The sequence below is a fragment of the Hetaerina americana genome, unplaced genomic scaffold, assembly GCF_022747635.1.
Source record: "Hetaerina americana unplaced genomic scaffold, ioHetAmer1.1.p SCAF_9, whole genome shotgun sequence".
Classification (NCBI taxonomy): domain Eukaryota; kingdom Metazoa; phylum Arthropoda; class Insecta; order Odonata; family Calopterygidae; genus Hetaerina; species Hetaerina americana.
Window position 1 is genome coordinate 64,259,100 of NW_027287538.1, and position 25,967 is coordinate 64,285,066.

The 25,967-nt window shown below is 36.1% G+C and overlaps 2 protein-coding genes across 3 annotated transcripts in view; one reads left to right on the forward strand and one right to left on the reverse strand.

The window, feature by feature from the left end:
* Positions 1-1,434: 1,434 nt before the first annotated feature.
* Positions 1,435-25,967, forward strand: part of Brf (Brf RNA polymerase III subunit) — a 168,705-nt gene continuing 144,172 nt past the window's right edge. Inside the window, exons 1-4 of the mRNA XM_071597583.1 lie at positions 1,435-1,959; positions 2,076-2,163; positions 8,901-9,037; positions 11,415-11,519. Of these exons, the coding sequence (XP_071453684.1) occupies positions 1,749-1,959; positions 2,076-2,163; positions 8,901-9,037; positions 11,415-11,519 (541 nt within the window). The 5' untranslated portion in view covers positions 1,435-1,748. The remainder of the gene's footprint in view (positions 1,960-2,075; positions 2,164-8,900; positions 9,038-11,414; positions 11,520-25,967) is intronic.
* Positions 12,756-25,967, reverse strand: part of lute (BTB/POZ domain containing protein 3 lute) — a 28,825-nt gene continuing 15,613 nt past the window's right edge. Inside the window, exons 1-6 of one of the 2 annotated variants that reach the window (XM_071597740.1) lie at positions 17,097-17,262; positions 16,522-16,791; positions 16,294-16,441; positions 15,997-16,213; positions 15,018-15,383; positions 12,756-14,558 (exon numbers count right to left, since the gene is read on the reverse strand). In XM_071597740.1, coding sequence (XP_071453841.1) covers positions 14,082-14,558; positions 15,018-15,383; positions 15,997-16,213; positions 16,294-16,441; positions 16,522-16,791; positions 17,097-17,187 — 1,569 coding nt within the window. In that variant the 5' untranslated portion in view covers positions 17,188-17,262 and the 3' untranslated portion in view covers positions 12,756-14,081. Of the gene's footprint in view, positions 14,559-15,017; positions 15,384-15,996; positions 16,214-16,293; positions 16,442-16,521; positions 16,792-17,096; positions 17,263-25,967 lie in introns of those variants that run through there. The other variant, XM_071597739.1, reaches the window with a different exon arrangement.

The following is a 25,967-nucleotide window of genomic DNA, read 5'->3' on the forward strand; positions in this document are numbered from 1 at the left end:
TGTCAAATGGGTTGATGTTGCTAGATTCAGGGAGATAAAGGCTTAAAATCGCAAGAGATGTGATATAACTGGGAAGTCTGATAAAGAGGTGAAATCCCTGATGACACACATCTGTAACATTTTCCTCAAGAATGTAATACAGATAAAACTATAGAAAGATATCACTGGAGTTTTAAGTTTGCCTTACAAAACGGAAATAGAAGCAAAACTTGTGTACTTAAAGCAACTTGGTTAGTTTTCAAAGAAATCCAGTTATCACTCAAGATGCTTGTATAGGGATGACCTCTTGAGAGAACGGGGAATGAAACAATCCTTTTAGGAAGAATGGCTTAGTTACAGCTAAAACCTGATTTACACACTGCAATCAACATAATGCACAAGCTGCAAGTTGTTAAGAGATACATGGTGATAACAGATTATATTATGGTTGTGCAAAAGTTTAGAAACTCCTCAATTATCAGTTTCCCAATTTATCTAGTATATATATTAATGCTCCAAGATTTTTACGGATAATTGTACACATTTAATGAAATTGTTAGCACCATTTTTTCATCCCAATTGAGCCGGTGTGCATTATACTTGCTGTTGACGAGTGTCATGTAATTTAAATATATCATTCATTAAGTATTTCTGTGATATATGTTGGCAAATAAAATGTATTACTCTTATTTTTAACATCTACATATTCGTTTATGCAAAACCACCTGTGGACGCCCTCTTATCACTACAATTCTTCTGATGCATCTTGCTGCTCATTTTCAGTTCGGATAGTTATTAATCTAATACCAGAGTCCCAACAGGGACCTTCACATTCCGTATCCCAAGAAACATCACAATGCTCGATTTTCAACGATATATTTTTCTTAATAGCCATACGTTCTTTGGCGCTACCATCAACAGACTCTGGTTTACCTGCCAGAAGATACCTCAATCATTAGGTGCCTAGGTACATGAAGACAAACGAAATTGCTTGATTATATTTGTTCACTTACATGCGTCACGCCTGTAAACCGATATACGAATTAGCTATGAATTATGATTCACGACGCAATAGGCTATTCATCATTTCCAAAGTACATGTGACATATTTATTAAAACATTTTTGTTATTTTCAACCAAATTCAATTCTATGTACTTTCAATGCATCCGAAATGCCTATTCCTTTTTCCTCGCTTGTTAAACGCCCTCCCTTCTCCTTCAAATGCTCTATCACACAAATAATACAGGTTATCTATGTGAATGGAATATAACAATTTAGGCTTTGAATGTGAAAGCTATAGTTGATTAATTTGTCTCCCAATAAATCATATCTGCCTCTATTATAATGATTACAATAGAGGATAAGAAGGCTTCAACTGTTAAGTCGCATCCATCGGATCGATTTTCTCTCTGGTCGAGGCATGTCGATTTCGAGCTATCGATGGAACACATGGAGTCAGCATATGAAATATCTGTTTCGGAATGACCCTTCAATATGCTGATAATTAGTGTATCACGCGGAAAAATCTGTTTCAGAAAGTATTTTTACCGAAATGAGCCATAGTATTTTCTAAATGCATATTACCGAAATAAAGTTATCTTGTCAATCACCGCATGCTTAACGGTGGACAGATTTTCTAGTTTACATAAATTTCCCAACGAAGCTACTCTAAAATTAATGAAGAATGATTTAATAAATTTTTATTAAATAATTTCTACGGTATAACTTGTCACCCAGTCGCTTCAATTGTGTGGGATAAGAGCTCAGCATGTCTAGCAAAAAGTGTCAGAATTGTGGATGTACAGAGATAGACACTGATCCTGCTCGAGGAGATGCAGTTTGTACTGGTTGTGGATCAGTTTTGGAAGATAACATCATCGTTTCGGAAATACAATATGAAGAAAATGCTCATGGGGGAAGCTCATCAATTGGGCAGTTTGTTTCCTCAGATTCCAAGGGTGGAGGTGGTTTTGCTGGAGGTATATTTTCAAAACATAGAATTTTATATCTTTCTTGTACAGTTTCATAATTTTCTATCAATAAGTCGCATTTGAAATGAAAACTAGTGAAGCATTCTTGTACTTGTGTATTCTAGGTTTTCATTCTGGCTTGGGGAAAGAGTCTAGAGAAATAACACTTCGTGTTGCACGCAAAGGGATTGTTAACCTGGCTCAGCAGCTAAGGTAATAATATAGTAGTTAAGAGTGAAATAAACTGTGTTCTATTTGCCATAATGATGGCAAAGAACTACTTTTGGTTTTGGCTGAATGTTTACCTTCGTTGGCATTTTGTTTACAAGAATGGCCACTGCTGGACGTCATCTTGATTTGAATATTAGCCAACAATAATTTACTTCGTAATACTCTTTCATGGTAAGGTCTTAGAAGTTTTGTTTCGATTCCACGATGAAATAAAATTAGACAAAATTCAGTGGAGTGGGCTGCCTTTTAATAGGTAGCGGGTGAGTTCATGTGCAAGTGAACTGCACCAGAAGGTAATATTCATGGCATCCAGGCCACTAGTTAAGATGTAGACAATGTATTTATTTTACGTGGTGCTTCTATTCACCTTCGACAAAGTCAATAGAGTTGTTTTTATTTATTGTTTAATAAATATTACATCTATAAAATTTCCCCATCATCCACATTGGCCCGATTTAGCCCCCCCATGAGTTCTTCTTATTTCCCAAGAGTTATTTGAAGCTGAAGGGGCTGATTATTTGATACTATTGGAAAGATCCAGAAGAATCCAAGATGTATAATCAGGATAACCAATATCAGGAAGCCATTATGAAATATCAGTGCATTCCCATGAAGTGTATGTTAATGAGTGCAGTGGTGATGAAAACATTCTCCCAGCATACATTAAAAAAAAAACAAATTATCAGAACCTTTGAGTAGCACCCCACTGTGCAAAGAAATTACTTTTAAAGAAATCATGCAAAACCTTAAGAGTAAAAATCCATACTTAACCACATAGTTAGCGATTATCACTCTCCCATATTAAGCATTTTCTTCATATTCTTCAATCTTCCATTCAATACTTCCACCCGGCGATGTCTCTTAATTTGAAAATTAAATGTTCAATGGCATTGCAGCAATTGCTATTAACATTTTTCTGATACATACGCAATTGTAGAAGACATGTTTTATGTAGTATCATAATCAGTCCTTCAATACCTAGATAGGAGGTCAGCAGCCTAGGTATTCTATCATATCACGCACTAATTCTCCTATGCTCTGGTAGCTTTTCTGTCCTATATCCTTCTCTATTTAGCCAATGATCCATGTGTGATCTTTCCAAATATTTCCCCTTCTATAATATTCTTTATACATTTGTTGTCTTAAGGTGTGTCAAATCTATTGGGCTCTTTTTTTTTAAGGTGGCCCATGTGCTCTTTTCCTATCCTATCCTCTGTATACTTCTTAATGTCTCACATTGCTATAATGTTAAACTCTATGGCATTTGTCTTCAGAACCAAGTTTTGAAGACTTTTATTCTCCTATGGTCTACTTTTCTTATTGTTCATGTCTCTAATTCATTTACCAATGTTTTTACACAGTGCTTTCTTGTTGGTAATCATGTACAGTTTTAACACAGGACCTATCTTTTCATCATAAATGCCTCCTTCATAATAAGTATTTCGATCCTTAAATTGATTGTACTGCAGCACTCCATTCTCTTCTATTGTGTTAATTTCTTCTCACCCCCTGATAGCTTCTTTGCTTTGCTTTCTTCTAAATTTGCCATATGTGCATATTTTTTGGCCTTTCAAGTGTATTATTCCCTTCAATTTTCTTGTCTGTTGTGTTTATAAGTAATCCATTATGCCTTAAGGTGTATCCAATTCCTCTCTTTCTTCTTTACTGTGGAATTCTCTATTTGGTCATCTCTTCTTGTTTTCTTCTATGTACATCCTCTTTCTTCACTTGGTATGTCCATTTAATCATCATCACTCATTTTCAGCATCATATTTCAATGGCTTCTATTCTTTGCTGTTCAATTTTTCCAATATTCCAATTCTCTGTTCCATGGAGTACCATGCTAAATACAAATTTGTGACAAAATCCTTCCTTGTTTACAACCTTAGGCTTTTTGTGCATAACCTCCTCTTTATGATTATCTTCTTAGCTTTATGTTGGCTGAACATCTTCCATCCCAAGTTTTACTGCTGCCCAAGTTAGATGAAGAAGGTAGTTGCCCAGGTAGACCTACTTGCTCTAGTTTCAATCCTCAGATTGTTATATCTGCTTTCAACTTCTCTCTCTTCCCACAATGATTTTAGTTTTCTTCCTCTTGATACCCATATTTTATTTCTGAAGTACTTTATCCATAGCATTCAGAGTTGCTTGCAAGTCATCTCGTATTTCTGCTACTATTGTTGTTATCTGCAAACTGGAGCATGTTCATTTATTTTCTAATAATCTCGATTCCCTTGAGGTCCAATTTTTGTGCTTTTTAATTGTCTCTTCCAGATGTATGTTAAATTGTGGCTTATTGGCTATAATGGGTTGTTTATGCATATAATTTTTGTAGCCATTTCCCTGGAGCTACACATTACCTCTCTTACTCCTCAGCTTTTTCTGACTCTGGATTGGTTTTCCATGAGACTTACTTTGATCTTTTCTTCTATTTATCTATTCATGGATTATTTGGTATTGCGATCACAATCTCCTTGTAGTCCTCAGGTAGTTTTCCACAGTTGTAGTTAACAAAAGAGGTATCCTTCACTTAGACCCTGAGTGTCTTGATTATTTCTCTGTTAGTTTTGTTTCTGGGGCACAATGTGGCTATGAAATACTCAGATCAATGCAACAATTTCAGAGTGTAAAAATCATTCGCCTTGACTGGGATCATTCGCCTTGACTGGGATCCCAGTCAAGGCGAATGATTTTTACACTCTGAAATTGTTGCATTGAAATGCACATTAGAGGATGACTCCGTTTAAAGTTACTGTTGCGGCATCTCCCGCAGTTTCTTTGGAATTTGTCAAATACTCAGATGTTCCTCGTCTCCCCCACCCCCATCACCTGGTGTGCGCTAAGTGTGGTGAACCTTTATCCTCTTTCCACCAATTCTTGGGATCTTAATCCCCTGAGCTTGGTGACCACCATCTACCTTGCTCTTCAATTGCAGGTATGGTGTACCAAAATGATTTCTCAATCACCAAAATGGGATCCAACCTTCTCTTTTGTGTATAATGTCTATGCCATTGTATTTTATTATGTTTGATATTGCCTTCGCTAACATCTGCTAACCCTTCTCCTACCTTTCCCTCTTCTGTTCAAGCCACTTCCTCTATCCCTCTGCCTACCACTTTTTACTTCCCCTTTCCTCCCCAGTTAATTTAGGTATATAAGTCGGCATACGACTGCAATTTTCACCTGAAGATGATATAGTACATTAAACCGGTGGGGGTGTAATTTAATATCTAGTGGAAAAGTGCTACTTCAAGTATTTGTTCATTACTCATAGCTGTTGTAGTTAATTCCAAACAGGACATCCATAGCTTTTTCTTTGAGTGACTTGATCATTTGTTTTTAACTTTGTTGGCTTCTGGTGTCTTTTATTGCAGTTCTTTCTTTGCTCCATGAAATTCACTGCTTAGTATATCAGGGCCTTAGTCATCTTCGTCCACCTCATCCCCATTTTGCATTGCATCATCTTTGTGGTTGCAGATCTTGATATAGTTCTTCTGTCTGTTTCCTATGTCTTAGCCTTCAGTCAATATATTCCTATTTGTATCTCTGTTGTTATTGGATTTTTTTTCTTTTTCAAAATAGACTCTTCACTAGTTTATATGATCTTTCAGTGTTTCCGTTCTTCATATCATCGTTGATTTCTTTACAGTACCTAATTTTTAAGCCACTCTTCTTTCACCATCTTTGACTCTTGAATGACTTGATTATACGTTTTATTGCATAGAGACTTTAAAAAATCATTTATCTTATGCTTTTACTCTCTTATCTTCTTTAAGATTTCTCTAATGCTTAGTTATCAAAGATTGTCAGGTGTTAGTTTCCTTGGGAGTGAGTTTCTATCCTGTTTGTCTTCACTTTCCTCATTTAAATGATTCCATCTTCCTTGTATGCTATTCTCTTTTCATGTCAAACTCTTCATTTAGGGTCATGCTGAATCAATCTCTGGCATATTTTTTTCTCTAGGGAAACTTAGTGAAACTCCTCCACTTCATGTTCCTCTTTTATCTCTTTGTATCCTTCTATAATTAGCTTTTAAAGCTTTATACAACATCTGCATCAGGGAGCTCTTAATTCTTATTCCTCTCTCTGACCAGCATCTGATCGATTTGATATCAAGATCTGTTCCCCAGAATCTTCCATGTGTATCTGTTGTACCTTTGTTGTTCAAAGTGTGCTGCCATTATCATATTCTTCTTGTTGCAGCACACTAGTCTTTCCCTTTTGCCTTTTCATTTTCTGAACCTGAGCTGGTGTATGCTGCTTCTAACTGTGTCAGGAGCCTACTATGATTAGATTCTCTTTTCCTCATATGTCACCAAGGACTTCTTCCAGGCGTTCATATAATTCTTCCATTTCCTCTTCTGTGTGACTGAACTTTCCCATGTACACCTGCAATATCTCTATATCCGTGGGGTTTCTCCCCCAACATGCTTTCAGTCTTCTTTTCCATTTCTTTTTTAGTATGATGCCCTATCTTGGGGAATATTGTAGTCCATTAAGTAGAGCATGGAGCTACTTACTGGAGGGCCTGGATTCAATTCCCAGGGAAGCCTCTGGACATCCCTCATCTTCACCCAAACTGCATGATTTTTCAGAAACCAGATCTTCTTGGGAAACCATATGTGGCTATGGGCAGGGTAAGGAACTGGCCCCCCTTATTACCCTGATGTGTGAATTTAACATGCAGTTGGGCTTGGGATAGGGTGAGATGTACCCTCCCCAATCTAATCTACTTTCTCCAAGTATGTCAATCCAGAAGTAATCTGCACCTGACCATTTTTTGCTGTGACCTCATATATCTAGGTCCATCCTAACCAACTGTTTTTTTGCATTTTTCAACTTGCCAATAACTTCTAAGGACTTGACATTCCTTGTTCCTATCCAACAATTTTCCTGTCCAGCTGATGTTTCCCTCCCAGTTGTCCTCACCCAAAGATTAGAGTCTCTTTTATGTCTGGAGTATTTTACCGGGAAGAATGCCACCACTGATCATTCACATGGAACGTCAGACTCAATCATCTAGGGAATCTAATGTGATGGTTTCCCACTGCCTTCCACATATATTCCAGTGCTTTATTCAGTTCTGTGTACTTCACTCCTGCATGTAAGTATGGCATTTGCTACTTGACCAACTGTCTTTCATCTTAATTAAATGAAGAATGCATTGTATCTTTCCACTGTCTTTTTTCCCGTACAACCAGTTTCAACGCTCAAGCGTCATCATCAGGTACAAACTAATCAAGACGCAGTCCATTCATGAGGGAGAGGAGGGGTGGGTGGGAGAGGGGGGAGAGTTATAAGCTTTCCACTTTTCATTTCCTTCTAAACGGACTGTTGGCCATTCCTCTTTCCATAAGTAATTTTGTTAAAGAACTCAAAACTGTTAAAGGTTTAGCAATGAAAAATGGCTAAAAAGAAAATTTAATTGACAAAATACTGCAAAGAAAATGTTCCTTCAAAGCATAAAATCTTTTGTTCAAACCAATTAATGTGGAGGAAATAGGTTACAAATGGTGCAAACTCCCATAGTATGGATTAATTTCACAAAAGTTAGGCAGCCTCTTTCCTAGGGAGAAATTTCGGATAGCTTTTTACAATACTAATTACTTAAAATCATTCTTGAATACTACAAAAGACAAAATATGTACACAAAATAAAAAAGGCATTTATAAGTTAACTTGTGGGGACTGTAATGCTATATATGTTGGTCAAACGGGGAGATCATTAAAAACACGGGTGGAGGAACACAAATGCTGTTTCAGGAACTGTGACCTCAAGCAATCACACTTTGCCAAACATCTATGGGAAGAAAATCATGGGAGTGATTTCAACCCGGAACTCTTACACCAGATGGAAAAAGGAATGAGGATGGACAAATGGGAAGGGCTCGAAATCAGGAAGAATTTAAAAACGGGTCATTTGGTTAACGATTTATTGTTTGAATACCTCTCCCCAATCCTGGAAGTACCCCTTTCCTTCACAGATAGACCCGACGAACCCCCCACCCCACTGTAAACCAACCAATCACCTTTCCTGGCACTTAACACCCCTCTCCCCCCTCCCCATCATTGCCGATCACAACCCCATTTTCTTTCCCTTCCTTCTCCCCTCTCTCTCACCCACCCCTCCTCTCCCTCATGAATGGTATATAAATGGACTGCGTCTTGATTAGTTTGTAACTGATGATGACGCTTGAGCATTGAAACTTGTTGTACATGAATAAAAGACAGTGGAAAGAAACATTGTATTCTTCATTTAATTAAAATGAATTTCCAAAAAGTTGAGCTGGGAACAATTGAATATTGTCTTTCATCTGTTCCATCAGTGGCTTCTGGTGAAACTACTGCCTTACACCACTGGTGCAGCATATTTTGGATGTAGGAGTCATTTTTTCATGTTGCCTTGTGCCAGATAATTCAGAAAATGATTTTTTTCAAAAGCATAAATTTTTTGGTATCGTTGGGATTTGATCCAGAGAACCTCTGCTTCTTAGCTAGACACTACCTCTTGGCTTCCTCTGCTCCATATCTTGTTACCTATAAATGTGGGAACGTGCATGAAAAATCTTAATGGTATTTGTATGTGATTCTTAAGGTTGGATGTTTATAAACTGATAAATTGTATAACTTCAAAATTTATAAGCATAATTGGGCATTATTGTTTTCATCTTAATTTGTTGGAAATTTTTTTAATATGATGCTTTTCTTTTTTTTTTTTAGATTAAATCAGCATTGTACAGATACGGCATTCAATTTCTTCAAAATGGCCCTGAACAGGAACTTAACTCGTGGACGAAAGCACACCCATGTTTTGGCAGCATGTGTTTACATGACATGTCGAACAGAAGGAACTCCTCGTATCCTTATTTTCACGAATAATTATGATTAACCCTTAATTTAGAGATTCATGATTTAGGTACGTAGTAACTACTAAATTTCATCCATATGAAAATTTATTTTAAAATTGTCCACAGACAGCTGCCTAGCAATTTTATAGTTGCTCATATAACATATAGTAAGAGGAATATTTGCGCACATATTCTAAAAATGTTTAATGAATCTTGACTCCATGTAAAGAGGTGAAACTCACTAATGATCTTCAGGTGAGATAGAGTGCAGATTGTAAATGTGTTAAGAGTAAAGCAAAATGGGATTAATGCTACCCGAAAGTGAATTCAGCAGACAAGAGAAAGAAAAGTGGATATTTGTGTAGTGATAACCTAGGTAATGTGTGGTTAGTATGTAATAGCTTGTGGAAATTGATGGGAGACAGTGAAGCAGTGGGTACTGAACAGTCAGTGATAAGAGTAAGAGTATTATAAAAGAACTTATAATAAGTTTTAGGATATATGATTTGGGATGAAGATTAAAAAGGACAGTGAAGGCAGTTAATGAGGCCTAGTAGTTGTAGAGGAGGCCCAAGAGAGATCATTTTCATTTAAATTGTCTGGGAATGGTCTGAAAAGATAGGTTTATCATTTGTTAAAATGCCAAAATCAGTTATGAACCAATAGAGTGATATGAAATTAATTGTGTCGATGAAGTGGAGGAAACTTGTTTTGTGAAATGTAAATAGCACTATGTTCACTTTAGTATAGAGTTCAGTCTCCAGATATTGCAACATTCATAGGTCTTGTTTAAAACTTTCTGGAAATTGTGCCTGTATTTAGCATTATAAATTTGTCTGACTATTTACAGTCATCATCATAAAGAAAGTTATAGGTTTCAAAGGAAAAAACCAGAGGGTTTAGACTATTGCTCTTGTTTTTTTGTTTGGAAATGCATAGAAATTGCAATAAGGAGACAACTTTGAACTGAAAGAGACATCATAGGGATGTTCGCAATCCTTTTGAAATCAGGGAAGACAATTTTAAATTATTATTTTGGGTTTCAAAAGTAGTATTTCTTCAGTTATTGGAGCCAACCATTGAATAAAATAGCAGACAGAAGATATTTGTGAAAAACTGACAGTCCAATCAACCAATATTAGGAACCCAAGAAGAAACATGAGTGAATTCAAAATTCTCTGCTTTAGGCTCAAAAACTAACTATGTGGTCATATTTTTTCAAAATTCATCTGAAATTTTATATAATTTTCATTAGCAGCCATCATTTCTAAGTAAATTTGTTAGTGCTGCTAATTTATGACTATTCATCAATATGTATATAACTTACTTTAAATGTAAAATATGTGTATATACGTACATATGAAAGTGCTGCTACCATATGATTCTGCCAACTTAAGTGAATTGTGGCCGCAATTAATTGTTAATTGTTCTTCCAAACTACAATGATTGGTTTTCACCCCTTAAATATGCTTCATTTGAGTCTCCTTTGACTTGCCTGTATTTTGTGTTACACTTATATTTTTGGGAGATTGAATATTTTTTATTATCTTCCATGCAAAAAGAGTTTTCCTAAACTTTCTGCATAGACGAATTGATACTTAGTTTTTGGTGTCTTTGAGAGTAGAGGCCCCTAATTTAGTACCTATTAAAAGGTGTACTGAAATCCAATTGGCATTATCACCAATGCGCTCAGTGGTTAAGATCTAGATTTTTGATGAGCCAGCATAAATATTGGATCGATGTGTCAGTTGGGAAAGGTAGTAGGTTTTATGTTATAGCAAAGAATGACCGGATGAAATGGGTACACTTAGAGGCAATAAAGTCATAAAGGAAATAAGATGAGGGGCAAATGAAGTAAGTAAATGTGTGGATGAGGACATACAGAGTGACAGTGGAATGTTACAGGCTGTGATGGGAAGTAGGTGAGTTATCAATAAAGAGTGAGGAAAAGATAGGCTCTTTTGCATGAAATTAAGGAAGCTAGAAATTATGTGAAGTTATCAAAAAGTTTATTTTAATTTTTGGATATAAGTATCCCTTGGGGCTTTGAAATGTTTAGTCTCTGGATACACCTAAAACCTACCTTGAATGTTAAGATTACTGTCAGTGAATAGAGAAGAACTATCATTTCATGACAATTTGCCATTGGATTGGAATGAGTTCAAGTACTTTTCGTTCATCACTTGATAAATAATTCAAAGGTGGATAAATTATGTTTAATTTTAATCACCCATCTACATATTCCACTTATAATCATACTGTGTTTTTATATAACATATTATAAAATTTATTTGACTGTGATCATAAAATTTGGCAAATTGCTAGTAATATGTAATTACTGGGCCAAATCCCATAACATTTGTGATATTCCTTGACACCCTCCTAGATATGTTGATTGATTTCAGTGATGTGCTTCAAATTTGTGTGTACGAGCTTGGAAGGACTTACCTCAGGTTATCTCAGGCTTTGTGTATCAACATTCCAGCGATGGGTGAGTATTTATTTTAATGATTAAAATGTTAAAAATGTTTTGATACTTGCCGGCAAAGAGGTATGGGGATACTAAAAACTAGTCAGCGGAATGAAATTATAGGATCTGTATTTATTATCAATATTAAAGGAATATCTTTAAGCAAGTGTGCCCATTTCTTGCTAATAGTATTAAAATAAGTTATAGGTATTCATGCTTAACCTCAGAATTCGTTACATTTACAGGATGCAAACAAAGCAAATGTCATTTATGTATGTGGTTATTGCTTTTATAAACTTTTCTGTGATGACATTAATTGGAATATAAATTTATTTGAATGCTTGGCATATTATCTTTATTTTATTCACTCCTGTTCTTAAGGTTTTTGTGTATATTATTATTGCCCAAGGCAACTAAAACATAACTAATTGCACTACGCCTGTACTGGAATACGTAGACCTTAATAGAATATTTCTAGTGCTCTATACTATTAAGAAATTTATTAAAAAAAGGTTCATCTAGAAATATTTGAGATCTACTTTTAAGAAAGGAATGAAAGGTGGCGACCTTAAAGAATTATTACATTGAACCCATTCGGATTACTGTGCATATAATAACACGTTCTTCATCATGATAATATATGTCAGTTTACATGGTCTTTTTGCCGTAATGAAAATACTTGAGCTCTTTTGACTTCCTAAGAAAGTTATGGAATATAATGTTACTGCATTGCTTAATAATCTTATTTGCATGTAACACAAAGCTATTCATATTGCATTTGCAATGATCAGTATTAAGAGACTTGTCTCATTCCCATTTGTGTTTTAATTATTTCCAGTTCTGTTGGAAATTTTCCCCTACGACTTGCAAAATTATGCAAGATAATCAAAATCATTTGTTCATCATTTGTTTAAAAGCTCATGTGCTCTGAAATAACCCTTTGTTACATTAATTGTAATAATGATAAGTTTTTGAAAGGAAATTCTATAAAAATGTGAATTTAGTCCCATTCTAATGTTTTCATAATGGATACGTACTAGATTTGGGTGATTCACTCCTCAAACATTCGTGTGCCACAGATTCTGCTTTCACCTGCATCTTTCTCTTAACAAGTTGCAAAGTTTCATCATTTGTTTGATTTCTTGTCTAGTGTCCTCAACAATTATTCAAACATTTATCCAACTCAAAGAGGCCGCAGGCATGGTCAATGCTCTCCCTTACCTTATGTATACCAGGTTTTTGAAGGGAAAATAACAGTATCTTTACAAATTTTTTATTTCTCAATCTTTTAACACGTTCACATGCATAATATTTACAATATTTAAATAATGAAGAAAAATGGATAGATCAACTTCATAGATCAAAATATAAATTTAGCTGCGCTTAGACTTTTGAGTAGGGGCTGTTTTCAGCATACATATTTAATTACAAAATTTAGACTATGATTTATCGCTAACATCACGACTACTCAATTTTGGTGTTGTCTTTCATACAGGGAATATATTTCATCATTTCAGTTTTGGAAGTATTTACAGGGTTAACTTCTTATTTGGGCTTCAAAAATATATCACCCATTCTTACAAAAACAACTGATTAGTAAACATCATAATGTTATCAGTTAACTTCTCAGTTACTATATCAGTTAGCATTTCTTTACTTCTAATTCCATCAGCTATGTAAACCATGCTTATTGATTTCATATAATTTTTCATAAGTTAAGCTATGCATACTCTAAGATGCGATAAATATGATTTCTCAACTTCTGTAGGCATGGAATTCATAACAGAGTATCTTATAATACTGTATATACTATGAATAAATAATAGTAATCTTTAGAATTGAGAGGTGAATTATAATTTTGAAGCCCTCTATGCAGTATCCTTCATATACAATGGAAGTAAAGAACTCTGAAGAAATGATAATGATACATCATTTAAATATTTTACAAAATGTATTCACTATGTGAAAATGACATGCAAGAATGGAAATGGTAATGAATATGACTTTAAATATCTAGTTGATTTAATAAGTTTAACCGTGTGGTTGAAAGTACACATGCGAATTCACTTCAGAATGCTGCCTTCATCTAAGGCTCAGTAACACACCAAATGTTCATCTCATTTATCTCTTTGAAAAAATACAATGCCACTTTAATTAGATTTGCCTTGTTCCCATAACATGTTTTTTTTGGACTATACTTCGTATTTCAAAAATTCCTGTCTCATGTGCCTCTTCCAACATTTTTAGGTGTTTGCATGTTGTGTAGTTTATGGACGTGGATAAGTAGTAGCAACAGCATCTCATGTGAACCAAGAGCTGTGTTCACAGTAATATAACATTAAATTACTTGTTTCTAAATTTATTGAATAGTACACTGTTAAGTATGGCTCACAAAGTAGTGTGGCACTTGGCTTGACATTCAAACCATATAGTCAAGCTAAAAAGAGAATGTAAAAACTATTGGAAGAGGCTTAGGGATGATAAATAATTTCTATGTTTCCTATAATTAGTATTTCAATTCGTGTGCAGAGTAATTATCACTTTGTGAGAGAGGCATAAGTTCACTTGGACAATTAAATAACGTTATTGTTCTTCTGTGACTGAGGGAGAAGGTCCATAAAATATTAACTCTGGGATTTGACCACCCTGAACACCAGTTCCATTAGTGCTCTCCGATGAGCACTGAAACTGGAATGTAACGCAACCCACTGTTACTTCACTCATTCCTTCCTGACCAAAGTAGCTCAACTCACCACCATCAAGCACAGCAGATGCTGTGTAAAAGGATTCTGGTTCTATTTGAATAGGATGTTCAAAATACACATGGAACGTATTGCTTGAACCATCTGAGAAAAACTTGGTATCATTCTCGGCCAGTATTCGACCCAATCGTTTTAATTCAATCCGAACGTTATAATCTGCAGCACCACTGGAAGAACCATACAAACCAAAGCCCACAACAAAAATGCGCTTATCAACACTGAATTGAATGCTATCACATCGTCCACGGTAGCGCCACTGGTTACTGCGGTAGGCACAAGACTGAAATCGGTGACATATCTGCAAAAGAAAATGTAAGATATTACAACGGCACATTTTAAAGTTTAAATAAGTTTAAAAGTGGCCTTCGTTTTAATTTAAACATAAAATATACCCCATAATGAAGATCAACTGAATACATACTCTTCCAGCAGTCACTGTTTAATGATTGGAAAGTGCTAAAAATATTTAATGGAATGACGTGAAAACACTAGTGTAGAGATAGCAGTTGAATTCTTATATTTCAAATATCCGACTTCTCAGCTTGCGTGAAATTACTTAAATCTCCTGACATGAGTATCTGTCAATTTTGATTAACTTTGACTAGGAATGACAATGGTGAATTTAGGCCATTTTGAGCTAAACTGGGCAGTGTTAGCATCTCATGGTGACAGATGTATTCATATGCAAACATTACATAATGTCATACCATACCAAAAATATTTTTTTTCGGCATGAAATTAGTACAGGGATACTCACCTGTGGTTTTAGACCTGTGCGTGGTTTTGTGGGATAGTTAAGTGTTGGCTTATCACGAGCTGTGAAGTGCAAAAAAATGTCAATGGTTTCCTTGTGTGTGAGGATTCCCAACTGAGCTGCACAATTTGCGAAGTCTTCAAGGCTCATGGTGGGTATTCGCACTAAGTAGAGGGCACGACCGAGGGCGGTGCGTTTATTTTGAGGAGTTGGCTCCACATCACGACGGGCACACTCAGCAGCTGCCCATCCTAGGGCAGCTTCAAACAAATGTGTCTCTTTGCAGTTGAGAGTCTCCCGTGACAGTACGCACTCTAATGTATGGGAGTCAATATCCACAAATCCCTCGGATTTCAATGCCATTTCTGCCTGTTTGGAGAGAATTATCAAGCATTAATTCCTTCCTTAGTATTCAACCTTAGGGCAAAGAAACTCAGGGAAAGTGATATCAATCATATCAAGAAAAATGAAAAAGTCAGAAAAATGAATGCTACAAAGAAATGGTATGGATGAAACTTCAAAAGAGTAATAAATAATGAATATACTGTCATTTGAGTAGCAACTGACACTGAAGGATTTATTTCTAAGTACAACAATTGATCGAAATATTGATTTCCAAGTACTTTATGCAATTATCTTACTAAAGCAGGGATTCAGAGGGATTGTGAATCTTTGAACATTTATATAAGTGACAACTATACACTAACTAGAAAGATAACGCCCAAAATAATGAAACATTCTACTGGACATATATGCCCTGGAAATTATCACAAAAATCCACAATGTAATTTCATCTATTTATTTCAATTACTATAGCATATGCCCAATGACGAACGTATCAATCAACACAGAGTAGTTCATTACTCAAAGATAATAGTTACTAACATGCCAAGCATTTTGTTCTTTAAAAATGCAACGGTAACAGTTTCAAATTACTTAAAACACCACAAAAAGAAGTAAAGAGAAAATTGGGATGACTTACCTGAGCATCGATTACTTCCCAGCACCGTTGCATTAATTCTGGTTCTTCAAATAACCTTGATTGACTCAGTAATAGGCAAGCATTTTTTGCCGTCAGACTTGTTTCTAAATAATTTACACAAGCTTTAGCAAGATGAGGTACAATATATTTCTTTGCCACGTATAATGTAGCTAACACTGTATCTGCTTCCAGCTGGATTTCATCACAGTATAAGTATCTGAAAATATTCACAACATTTCATGAAATATGGAGTTCCAAGAGATAAAACTCGGTTAAAATATCATTGAGTGTACTCACTTAAGCAGTGTGAGGAAAGCTGACGGCTCAACATCAGGCACTTCAATTTCCTGTTTGTTCTCCGCCAGGCTTCCGAAAAACATGGCATAGAAAACTGAACTCCCTGTCGCCAGCACGTACTTGTGAGCGGGAATTGTTTGAGTATGTCCTGAAATTTAAATGGGCGTATATTAGATTTACACTTATTATAAAAGTACATCACATCGTGAAACTTTCTCAATGGCTTACCCGGACCCCCAACAATAAAACGAATATCTGACATGAGCTCATTGTTAAACATAGCAGCATTGCGTTCTCGAACCGTAGGCTTCGACGCCTGCCAGTTTATGTCCAATGTAGATTGTCCCGGACTAGAGAGGTTAAATGAAGCTGTGACAGAATTTGGCGATGCAAGGGGTGAAGTTGGAGCACTTGCTGGCTGGGTAATCTGCATACTTTCTCGCTGAGAGATTGTGGGAGGCGGCGAAAGGGATAAACCCCCATTGTTGAGAGACTCAACTAAAATGAAAATAAAACCACATTGTTCTATTAATAATTATAAATGAAACACCTTGAAGTGAAATGTTTATATTAAAGCCCAGGTACATCTTACATTTATTGAATGTGGTAATTGTAATTCTTTCAATGTTAGTCTTCACTGCACCACAATAATTAATCGATTAACAATTTTATCGTCCCTTAACCAAAATTAAAAGTAACCAAAGAGAAAAGTGCATATTATATTCATCCATTAGCTAGTATTATGGATTTGTTAGCCTAACAGCAGGCACCAATGGCTGATTTCATAGAAAAGATTCACTTACCATTCACCCAAGCACTGGTCTGGGAAAAAATATCGGGAAACCTTTTGACCGGCTTAGTAGATATTTTGGAATATAAATTAGACATGGCCATTCTCTTCGTAATTCAGCTGTTGTGTCGCTAAACACACTCCGATGTTGACGAAGTTAGTCGGCCATCTTTCCTGTACTATCAAGGTCACCGTAAAAATAAATGACAGACGTTCTGCGTATTTGAAATCTGTATACATGCATTTCAGGACGGTGTGCACATCGATCTTATCACTGCCCTGAACAAGTCTAATGTAATTTCATGCCTGATTATATTTATTCTATATTTGATTTGAAGCAACATTTCTTTTTTAATGTATGCTACAGAATCTATTCCACGCTCATTAAGTTGAAAGTTAACGCTGTGAACAGGCAATATTCTTCTATGTAATTCTATACAGGAATTTAATATAATTATTTAAGATTTATTGGTTTGATAAATCCCCTTCATTGTTGTGGGTTGCATTGTTTGGTAAAAAAATTATATTCAAGAGAAGGATTTTTGTAGCATCTTGTTTCAGTTAAAATAAACCTTTTCCGAGTTATACTGACTATCAAGTCAATTATATAATGTTGAATCAGTTAACGTCTGAAAAACCGTCGATGAGGACTCTTTCTGTGATTTATTTTGTTCCTGTTTAATGTTTTGTACGAAGGCATATTTTTGAGTCAGGTTCATACTTAAATCGTATCACGCATTCGGTAATCTACCTGTTACTGGACATATTTTCCTATTTTTACATGCACCATTACTTATTCGAACTCTTTGTAACGATAGAGTGAACGGTATTCGTTCTTTTTCATCAATTGAACACGTTTTGTGTATATTTTTCTTATTTTATCAATACTTTTCCCATAATTTATCTAATTTCGTCTTATGGATTTGTGAGTGAATTTAAAAAACGCTGGTATTTTTAATCGTCCAAGAATGCTGAATTAGAATGAACATGCGTCAGTAGCGTAGTAAGAAAACAAAAAATCCATTAATAATCGCTCACGAAGTTGTCTCAGGATGAAGTACCGAGTTTTAAATATTGTACTTAAAGGGGAGCCGATGATTTTCATGTTGACGGAACCTTGCTTCCAAACTATGATTCAAACCCCCCACCATCTTAACTAACCACTCTCCTTCCAACAGTGCCCAAACAACCCTATTTAAGTTCACCTTTAATCCTTTAAATATTGCGTTTTGATGGATTATGTATGGTGAATAAATTGTATACTTAAAAAGGAACGCAGTGGTATTAGCAATATTGAGCGAGCAGTATTATTACATTATTAGCGGGAATAATACTAACAGAGGTTACGACTATGTTGCACTTATGTACAATGTAATAAACTTTATCTTTGAACCACTGAAATTCAACGCATGTGGTCATTTTTTAAATCAGAATTTCCTTTTTCCCTTAATAATCTTGGGTCGACTTTTTTCAAGCACCCCTTAAAAAATAACGGAGGACGCGTGTTTGTATCATGAACCCTCCTCTTCCTTCATGGTCTCGCCTGGCTAAAACATATTCCGGGAAATACGAGGGGGTCATGAAGGAAAGAACCTCCTGTTACTGCATGACGAAATTAGCTACTGAAATACCCATGCTCCTCTCTGTGCTGTTTCTTGCTAAGCTCCTGACATTAATGTAAAAAGAATTTGCAGTTGGAAGTAGGCTTGATCAAAGGCCCTTGCAACAAGATTTAGACGAGGTATTTCTTTTTCTAGTTTAATTTATTAGCCTAATTTTGAATGTGATCAATTTAACTTTAAGCACGTTTACACGAAGGGAAAAGTGCCCTACAAATTCTATCATTGGAAAAACGTTTTGAGTAACTCTTCACAAAGTAGCGGCAGATATTTCATACTATGTATTTACTTAATTCGTTGTAGAGTGAAATAAACCAAAAGTTATGGTTCAGACTGGGAAAAAAATGGTTAATACCAAAAGAGAGTGAAATATTTTTTATATTAATGTTTTCTATCCGGATCTATGTCTGCTTCCGTGATCCCAATCAGCCAATATTGGCCTACGTTTCGGAAGCACTGCAAAAAATAGGTGTAAAGTACATAAAACTGGAAGAAGTTAGCTTTGGTTGCGAGCGTATATCTTGACTCCCACTCCTCCAGCCAAGTTTTTTTTAGAAAAAGGTCGCCTCCACCCATTGGGCAGCTTCTCAAAAGGTCAGATTTCATGTAATTTTAGGCGTTTTCACAGTGAAAAAACAACATATAGCCTCCTGTTATTTTTGCCATTTCGATTTATGGCGGAATATTAATAAAACTAAACTATATAATATTTGGGGTGGTGTATTGTTTAACATGTTATTATTAAAATTCTTTTATGTTATTCACTTTTTAGATCCTGGCCCCGCTTCCTATCGATAGCGGTTGGGTGGTGTAGTTTATGTTTTTGTGTGTTCGCCATACCACCTTTCGTTCATTTGGTATCTCAATGTTTCAAACACATGCATCTCACGTCTATTTCCACGTTTTTCAAATGGATATTTTGTCAGTTTACCTATCCGGAGTACGAGGGAATATTAATTAAACTGAGGGGCCTGAATTGAAAATGACCAGATGATTATTTTTCACCAGCTGTCACCGAAGTGCCTATTTGTTGTAATTGCATTTTAGCAAGTGTCTCGTTTTTCCTTTGGCAAGACAAGTATGCTGAAATAAAAATATGAATGCTCATAAAACACGTATGTATGTTGTATGTTTTGTCACCGTGAAGACATTGGGGCTGGGGTATTTCGACTTAGCCATGAGGCTAAAATAAACCAAGACTACCCTTCTGAGAAAATGTTTACTTTTAATTGAGAAAACGTTTAAAAATTAGGCCTCCGAGCTAAATGGAAACGTGAAAATAATTCGAACAGTGTAATTTTCTCTTCGAAGGGCAGCTCTTGTTTGGATTTCTATTTATCACGATATTGGTGCATGGTGAAAAGAGAATGTGTAATAATGCCCAATGAACGTATAGGAAAACTTGTTTACCGTTGAATATTTGTTATAATACCACATCTAAGTTATTTATCAGGAGGGTTGAAGTCACACAAAAATTCCCACGAAATTAATGTGATGAATTTATTTCGGAAATGACCGTTAGATGTCTTCAGTGGTTAGCCTTAGTCGAGTATTAGGACCCTTGAAATGGAACGTCCTTGGCATTGAGGGACATGGTGGGGAACTGCGATTCGTGAATTGTTATACAAATCCTACTACTTTCTGCAGTACTCTCTTTACCTAATATTACACTATTACGGAGTAAATAGCAACTATTTCGACTCGTTTATCCCCTTCCCAAGAGTTCTAACGAGACGTCGTTCCCGAATCTTTTCTCATATAATACGAACTGCTATCAGCTTTGAATGAAGTTTAACTGACGTGCTTAGAATGAAGTTTGATTGGAAATCACTGGCTCCCGCTCACACGGCGACCACCTGTTCACCTTCATAGTTCGACTACTTTTATGGGTTGAAGTCGTTCATTTACTATCATCCCATCTTTCGAGGTTACCTGAAACAGAAAACTAGATACTGCGATGGAAATCTTGATTGCTGCGAAAGGAAAATAAGAAAAGCAAATGGTCGGTGAGATTTAGAATACTGACGGGTCATTTATTATTGAACGACTCACTGGTTGCAGGGCACCCTTGTTCTTTTTTTTTGGGAGGGAGGTAATTGGGGAGAGGAAGGGTGTTTTTGGACTTGTTGAACACCCTTTAAATCCATTGAGACCACTTCCCCCTCCCCTTAAATTTTCTCGGGTTAAAAATCCTCTGTTGTACGGTGTTGAAATCTTGTTTACTTCACGGAAATAGAGAATAACATGTCAACTTCCATTTAATCCGGGCTTCCCTGGATTGATTATGACTAATGTAGACAGAAACCATTTTATATTCTCAGGTGACATTTAGTGGGAAATATTCGTCCCGTGATATTATAATATCTATAATGTTTGTTGGTATATCCGCAAACACCGTCAAACCTAGGGGAAGCGTAAGAATCGTTACGTAAGCATTAATACAACTATATCACTGGAGTACAGCAATCCCGAAATAAGTTGGTTATAATCTACGAAAATGAACTTTATTCTGGTCGTACGTGTGCAAAATGAGTTTAAATGGCATTTTATATTAAACTAGGATTTTTTCAATTGCCTTTAGTTAAAAATTTTTTCCGCTGGACAAGTCCTTCCTTTTCAGATCGTAGCCAAAATTGTAAACTCAACGGATTTTTCAAATGAGTGTTAGAATTAATACATTTTTAGACAAGTAATGGGAATAAGTGCTTCTGAAAAATCATCACGATCAGTCGGGATGTTACAGCTGCTGTAAGTTGAAATATGAAATTAAATAATTAGCTCTCAATTTCTTTTTTTTGCCATAGTCGTTAAAAAATGATGGTCCCTGAGGGGTCTGCGGAGATCAAATTTAAATTTCAGCGATTGAATCTGGTGAGAAAAAAATATTACCCAGTAAAATCAGATTTAAACCCAGAACTTGCAAAATACGATTTATTACAGCGATTTTTATGATCATTTTCCTATTTCATATTTTCCGAACTTCCTGGCTCAAACAATAACTTCAATGTGCCAATCCCTTTTTTCGTTCCCAGAGTTGCAATTGAACATTAATAATCCTCGTGCGATACCGAGGGTGCCCGTACACCGTATTCGTGCTGGGATATCCCAAAGAGGTGCTTATTCAGACGCGAACAATTCCAAAAATTGTATGGTAGTTAGTAGGAGAATTCTAAGCTATGTACCACCATCTTCCACTTGACTCGCTATTAAAAGCGTCTTTGTTACACGCTATAGATTCTGAAGAGTTTTGTATCACAATAGGAACTTAATACGGAGTCTAAAATGCAATTATCGGTCCAATCCTCTGTCATAGTTATTATATATTTTACAAAATGCATTCCTGTGATAGTAATTTTAATACCCCGGGGACGGTAAGAAGTTATTCTTCTATGTTTTTCCTTAACTGCCGTATCGCTTACACTTTTAAGGTATTTTTTTAATTCTCCAGTATTTAACAGTCATCACGTTAATTGAATGGGGTTTCTGTTGGGTATCTCATGAATTTCGAATGTGATATCAAAGTCTAAGTCATAATAGTAATGCCGAATAGTAATCCTTCCATAGCGTAACATACAGACCGAAAGTCGCTTGTAGTAAAAAAAATCGGCATCGTTAAAGCCTCATGCAACCTCACCCAAAGAGGCTTTGCACTCTGCATGCAATTGATAGTGGTAAGGAAAGGAATGGCTTGGAGAGTGTTCGAACGGTTGGGCGAGAATTGGGATCTTAAAATTACCGCTATTAATTATCCGTTGTAAATATTGATATCTCTTACTTCTGCCGTGTTTTATTTAAATTTGTGATATGATCGGAAAGTAATCTTTGCCCTGCGAATATTGGTCAAAATATAGATGTAAAGAGATCCTCCAAATATTCTTTCAATAAATTATATCGTGTAAAATCTTCTCTACTCTCATTACCTCCAAATCGTCTGTAGGCAATTGATTGTTATTTTTCATCGTAACATTAAAAAATATGAAGTAGTTTGAATTTTCATTTTTCCGATGCTTATGTGCGTAAATGAGGTTCACAAGGGAATAAGTATCTATATTGAGGCACACTGATGTTGAAATTGTGGGTTTGGAAGATAAGGTCGGGCTGGTACCTCTGATCCATATAGATCATAACCTCAAATCATATTACAAGCTGTCTATTTGAAACTATAAACACAGTAAGAGTTCATCCAGCACTGAGCCCGACGGCGTGTTAAATTCACACATCAGGGGCGGGGGGCCAGTGCATTTCCCTGAGCCGGTTATGATTTCTCAGGAAGATCTGGTACCCGGAAAATCACATAGTTTGGGTGGAGCTCATGGTGCCCAGAGAGGCTTGCCCGGGAATAGGACCCGTGCCCGCCGGTCACTAGTCGAACGCTCTACCCCTGGACTACCGCGACCCCCTAAGCTGTATATAAACAGTCGTACTTGGGACAGAAAGCATAAAGATCCCCACCCTTAAAATGTAGATGCATTAAATGTTGGAACAGATTTAACTCAAAGAAGGCTGAGAAAACTACTAAGACCTTCAAATCAACTTGTGCTCTGAGACACGGGCATTTGGCTGAAACTCGAGCATTCGAATCACACCTCTGACCTTCAATTTTGCCTGCACCATTGTATAGCCTGGTTTTTAGAATCAGGCGTTTGAAACCTGTCGTGCAAACAATGATTTAGTCAGTTCGGTATTTTGTCGTCACATTCGAGTGAGTCAACGTCAATCTTGGTAACTAGCATAGCCAACCAAGGCTCCACGGCTCGAATGATCCGTCAGAAAAATTCTACAATATTTCAAACTTCCCGGCCTCCCTAGGTATCTTTTAATTTTTTCACTGACACGGACGGCATAACTCCGGCCGTCATTGGGTCATGGCCCATCTTTGGTTATTGTGGACTACGATATGACTCGTGTACCATTAAATAACGTGGGAGAATGTTCATTACACGTTGTTATGGTCGCTGTATTTTTTTCAGTCTACATTCGGAAGAACAGGCTACCTTGAAGATACCAAAATTATTTTAGCTGATCTAACTTGAAATTTGGTTTTGTGTAAATGGAAATGATTAGCGTTAAAATGTCCCAAGTATTTCGCTAAAACGTAAGCGAAGAAGGTCAATATATGGTTATGAAATCTGACGCGATCTAACGTGATGCAATTGTATGGTAGTAGTGCAACACGGTAATGCGTGTTATCTTTAATTGACATTGCTATCACGTTTATTTCGAGTGCGAGTGTTAAGACCTATTTTCTACTGCGGAGCAAAGAGAAAAGAAGCGAATTGGAGATGGCAACGGAGAAGACTTTTCTCCGTTGCTTATTATTCTAACCGTTTTGAATACAAGCGGAGCGGATTTTACAAGTGGAATCCACTCGGTCAACTCGCATAGGTTTCATTCGAACTTGAGCGAGATTTAAGAAAACTAACTTTGTTTCATGGTGCATGCTTCGGCATTGGAGATCGTTGTTGTCTCTTTGGTGATACGTTTTCATCACTCGTGAAAAATTCTGAAAGACACTGCTGTGGAATCTAAGTAGCAGAATTATTATCGGAACTCAAGTAGGGAAGTGTGTGCAGTTTTTGGCGTCATACAGTGGGCAGTAATGCCGGCTACTCCGTTGGCCTTCTCCTCTCCGTTGTTTGCTCTTCTTTGCTCATGAAAACGGGTCTAATGTCCCCCAAGCTACAAAGTTGGGAAGTGAAATATTCCCTTGATATCTAATCTGAAATTGAGAAATGCTGACTGAAGGTTTCTGGTTGAATTTGAACTTTGTTGATGTCCTAACGGCCTCCAAGGGAAAAAATAGTAGTTAATTTGAGGAAAACGTATTTCCAGTCTACTTTATCCAATACTAATACAAAAAAGTTGCCAGAATGCAACTTTGGAATGATTTATCAAAAAATTGCTAATAAGTCCAGTTTCCAAGTTTTTAAATTTGAATCTCTTTCTTTTTTAAACAATCGACCAAGATACAGAGAATTCCTCAGGATTTTGTTTCTTACTAGGGGAAATTCAGCACACTCTCTCTTTTGAAAAAAATTACCAGAATTTGTTGGAAAAATATTGTTATCCCCATTAAAATTGTTTTCACACTTCTCCTAAGTGAACTGAGATTTAGTAATTGTCGGATTTTAGCACTTACAGAGACTTCTTTATCAAGGTTTCCACTCTAGCTTAAATTAGACGCCGCTACTCCGACTAGTCACGAAAGCCTAACAATAATTATAGTTCTTGTAGGAATTCGTAGTAAAATAGGTATTCATGTGGGTATATATTTTAAGCATTTCTGCATATTAAGACGAAATTCTCAAAAGCATGGTTGAAATTGGCGTATACATGTAATTGGACCATTAAAGGCATTTAGGCCGTTGTGCTATTGTACGAAAATCGCGCTTAATTATTGGCTTACGGCATGTTTCATTCGTTATTCTTGCCTTATTTAAGTATATTTACTCCTTATCTGTTAAAGAGCTTTTTCTTCATCTTTTATTTCAAAATAGAACAAGATTTTCCTCAGAGTCATTCGAATGGTAAAGGCTTTTTGGTTAAAGGCATCCGATAAGAAAGAACAACATGTTACAAACATTTCGTAGAAATCGGGTAAATTTGAAATGAGAATTTTCCAGAATGATTATACTATATTATATTAATTTTTTCATACTTAAATGAAACTGTATTCAAATTGTTTTTTACTATTCATTTACTCGCGTGTGTACTTTTAAATGGAAAGCCAAAGTGAATGTTAATGAGTGCCATTGGTCAGCACAAATGCGTCCGGGATTTCCCCAGTTGTTTTTCAGTGGTGACTTGTTAGTTCAATATTTATTACAAGTACACTTTCGTGGTAATACGTCTTTATTATGGCTGTAGTCATATCGCATTATAAGTTCTTCGCAAGAAAGGTCATTTCTGTGTAGGATAACGTCAATGTTTGAAGTAGGATTTGAACACGCTACATCAGGACTAGCTGGTGACGGGGCCCGTTGAACTGAGGGAGTTTATAACTAGATTAGATCTCAAATGTATGGATACGTTTCTGAGAGTGCACTCTATTGTGGTGTTGACGAACACACAATTTTCGAGGTGTATTTCACGTCAATTTCTCTTTCGGAAATAAACTCATAAGTGAAACGAGGGTCTGAAGCAGCAATATGAGCCACTTGACAGACACAAAAGTTGCATTTCTTCGGCGATTACACCTATCCGAGGAGAAAAATGGCCTTCGAGGGAGGAGTCGTTTTATATTTGTTCAAAGGTGTCATCACGGA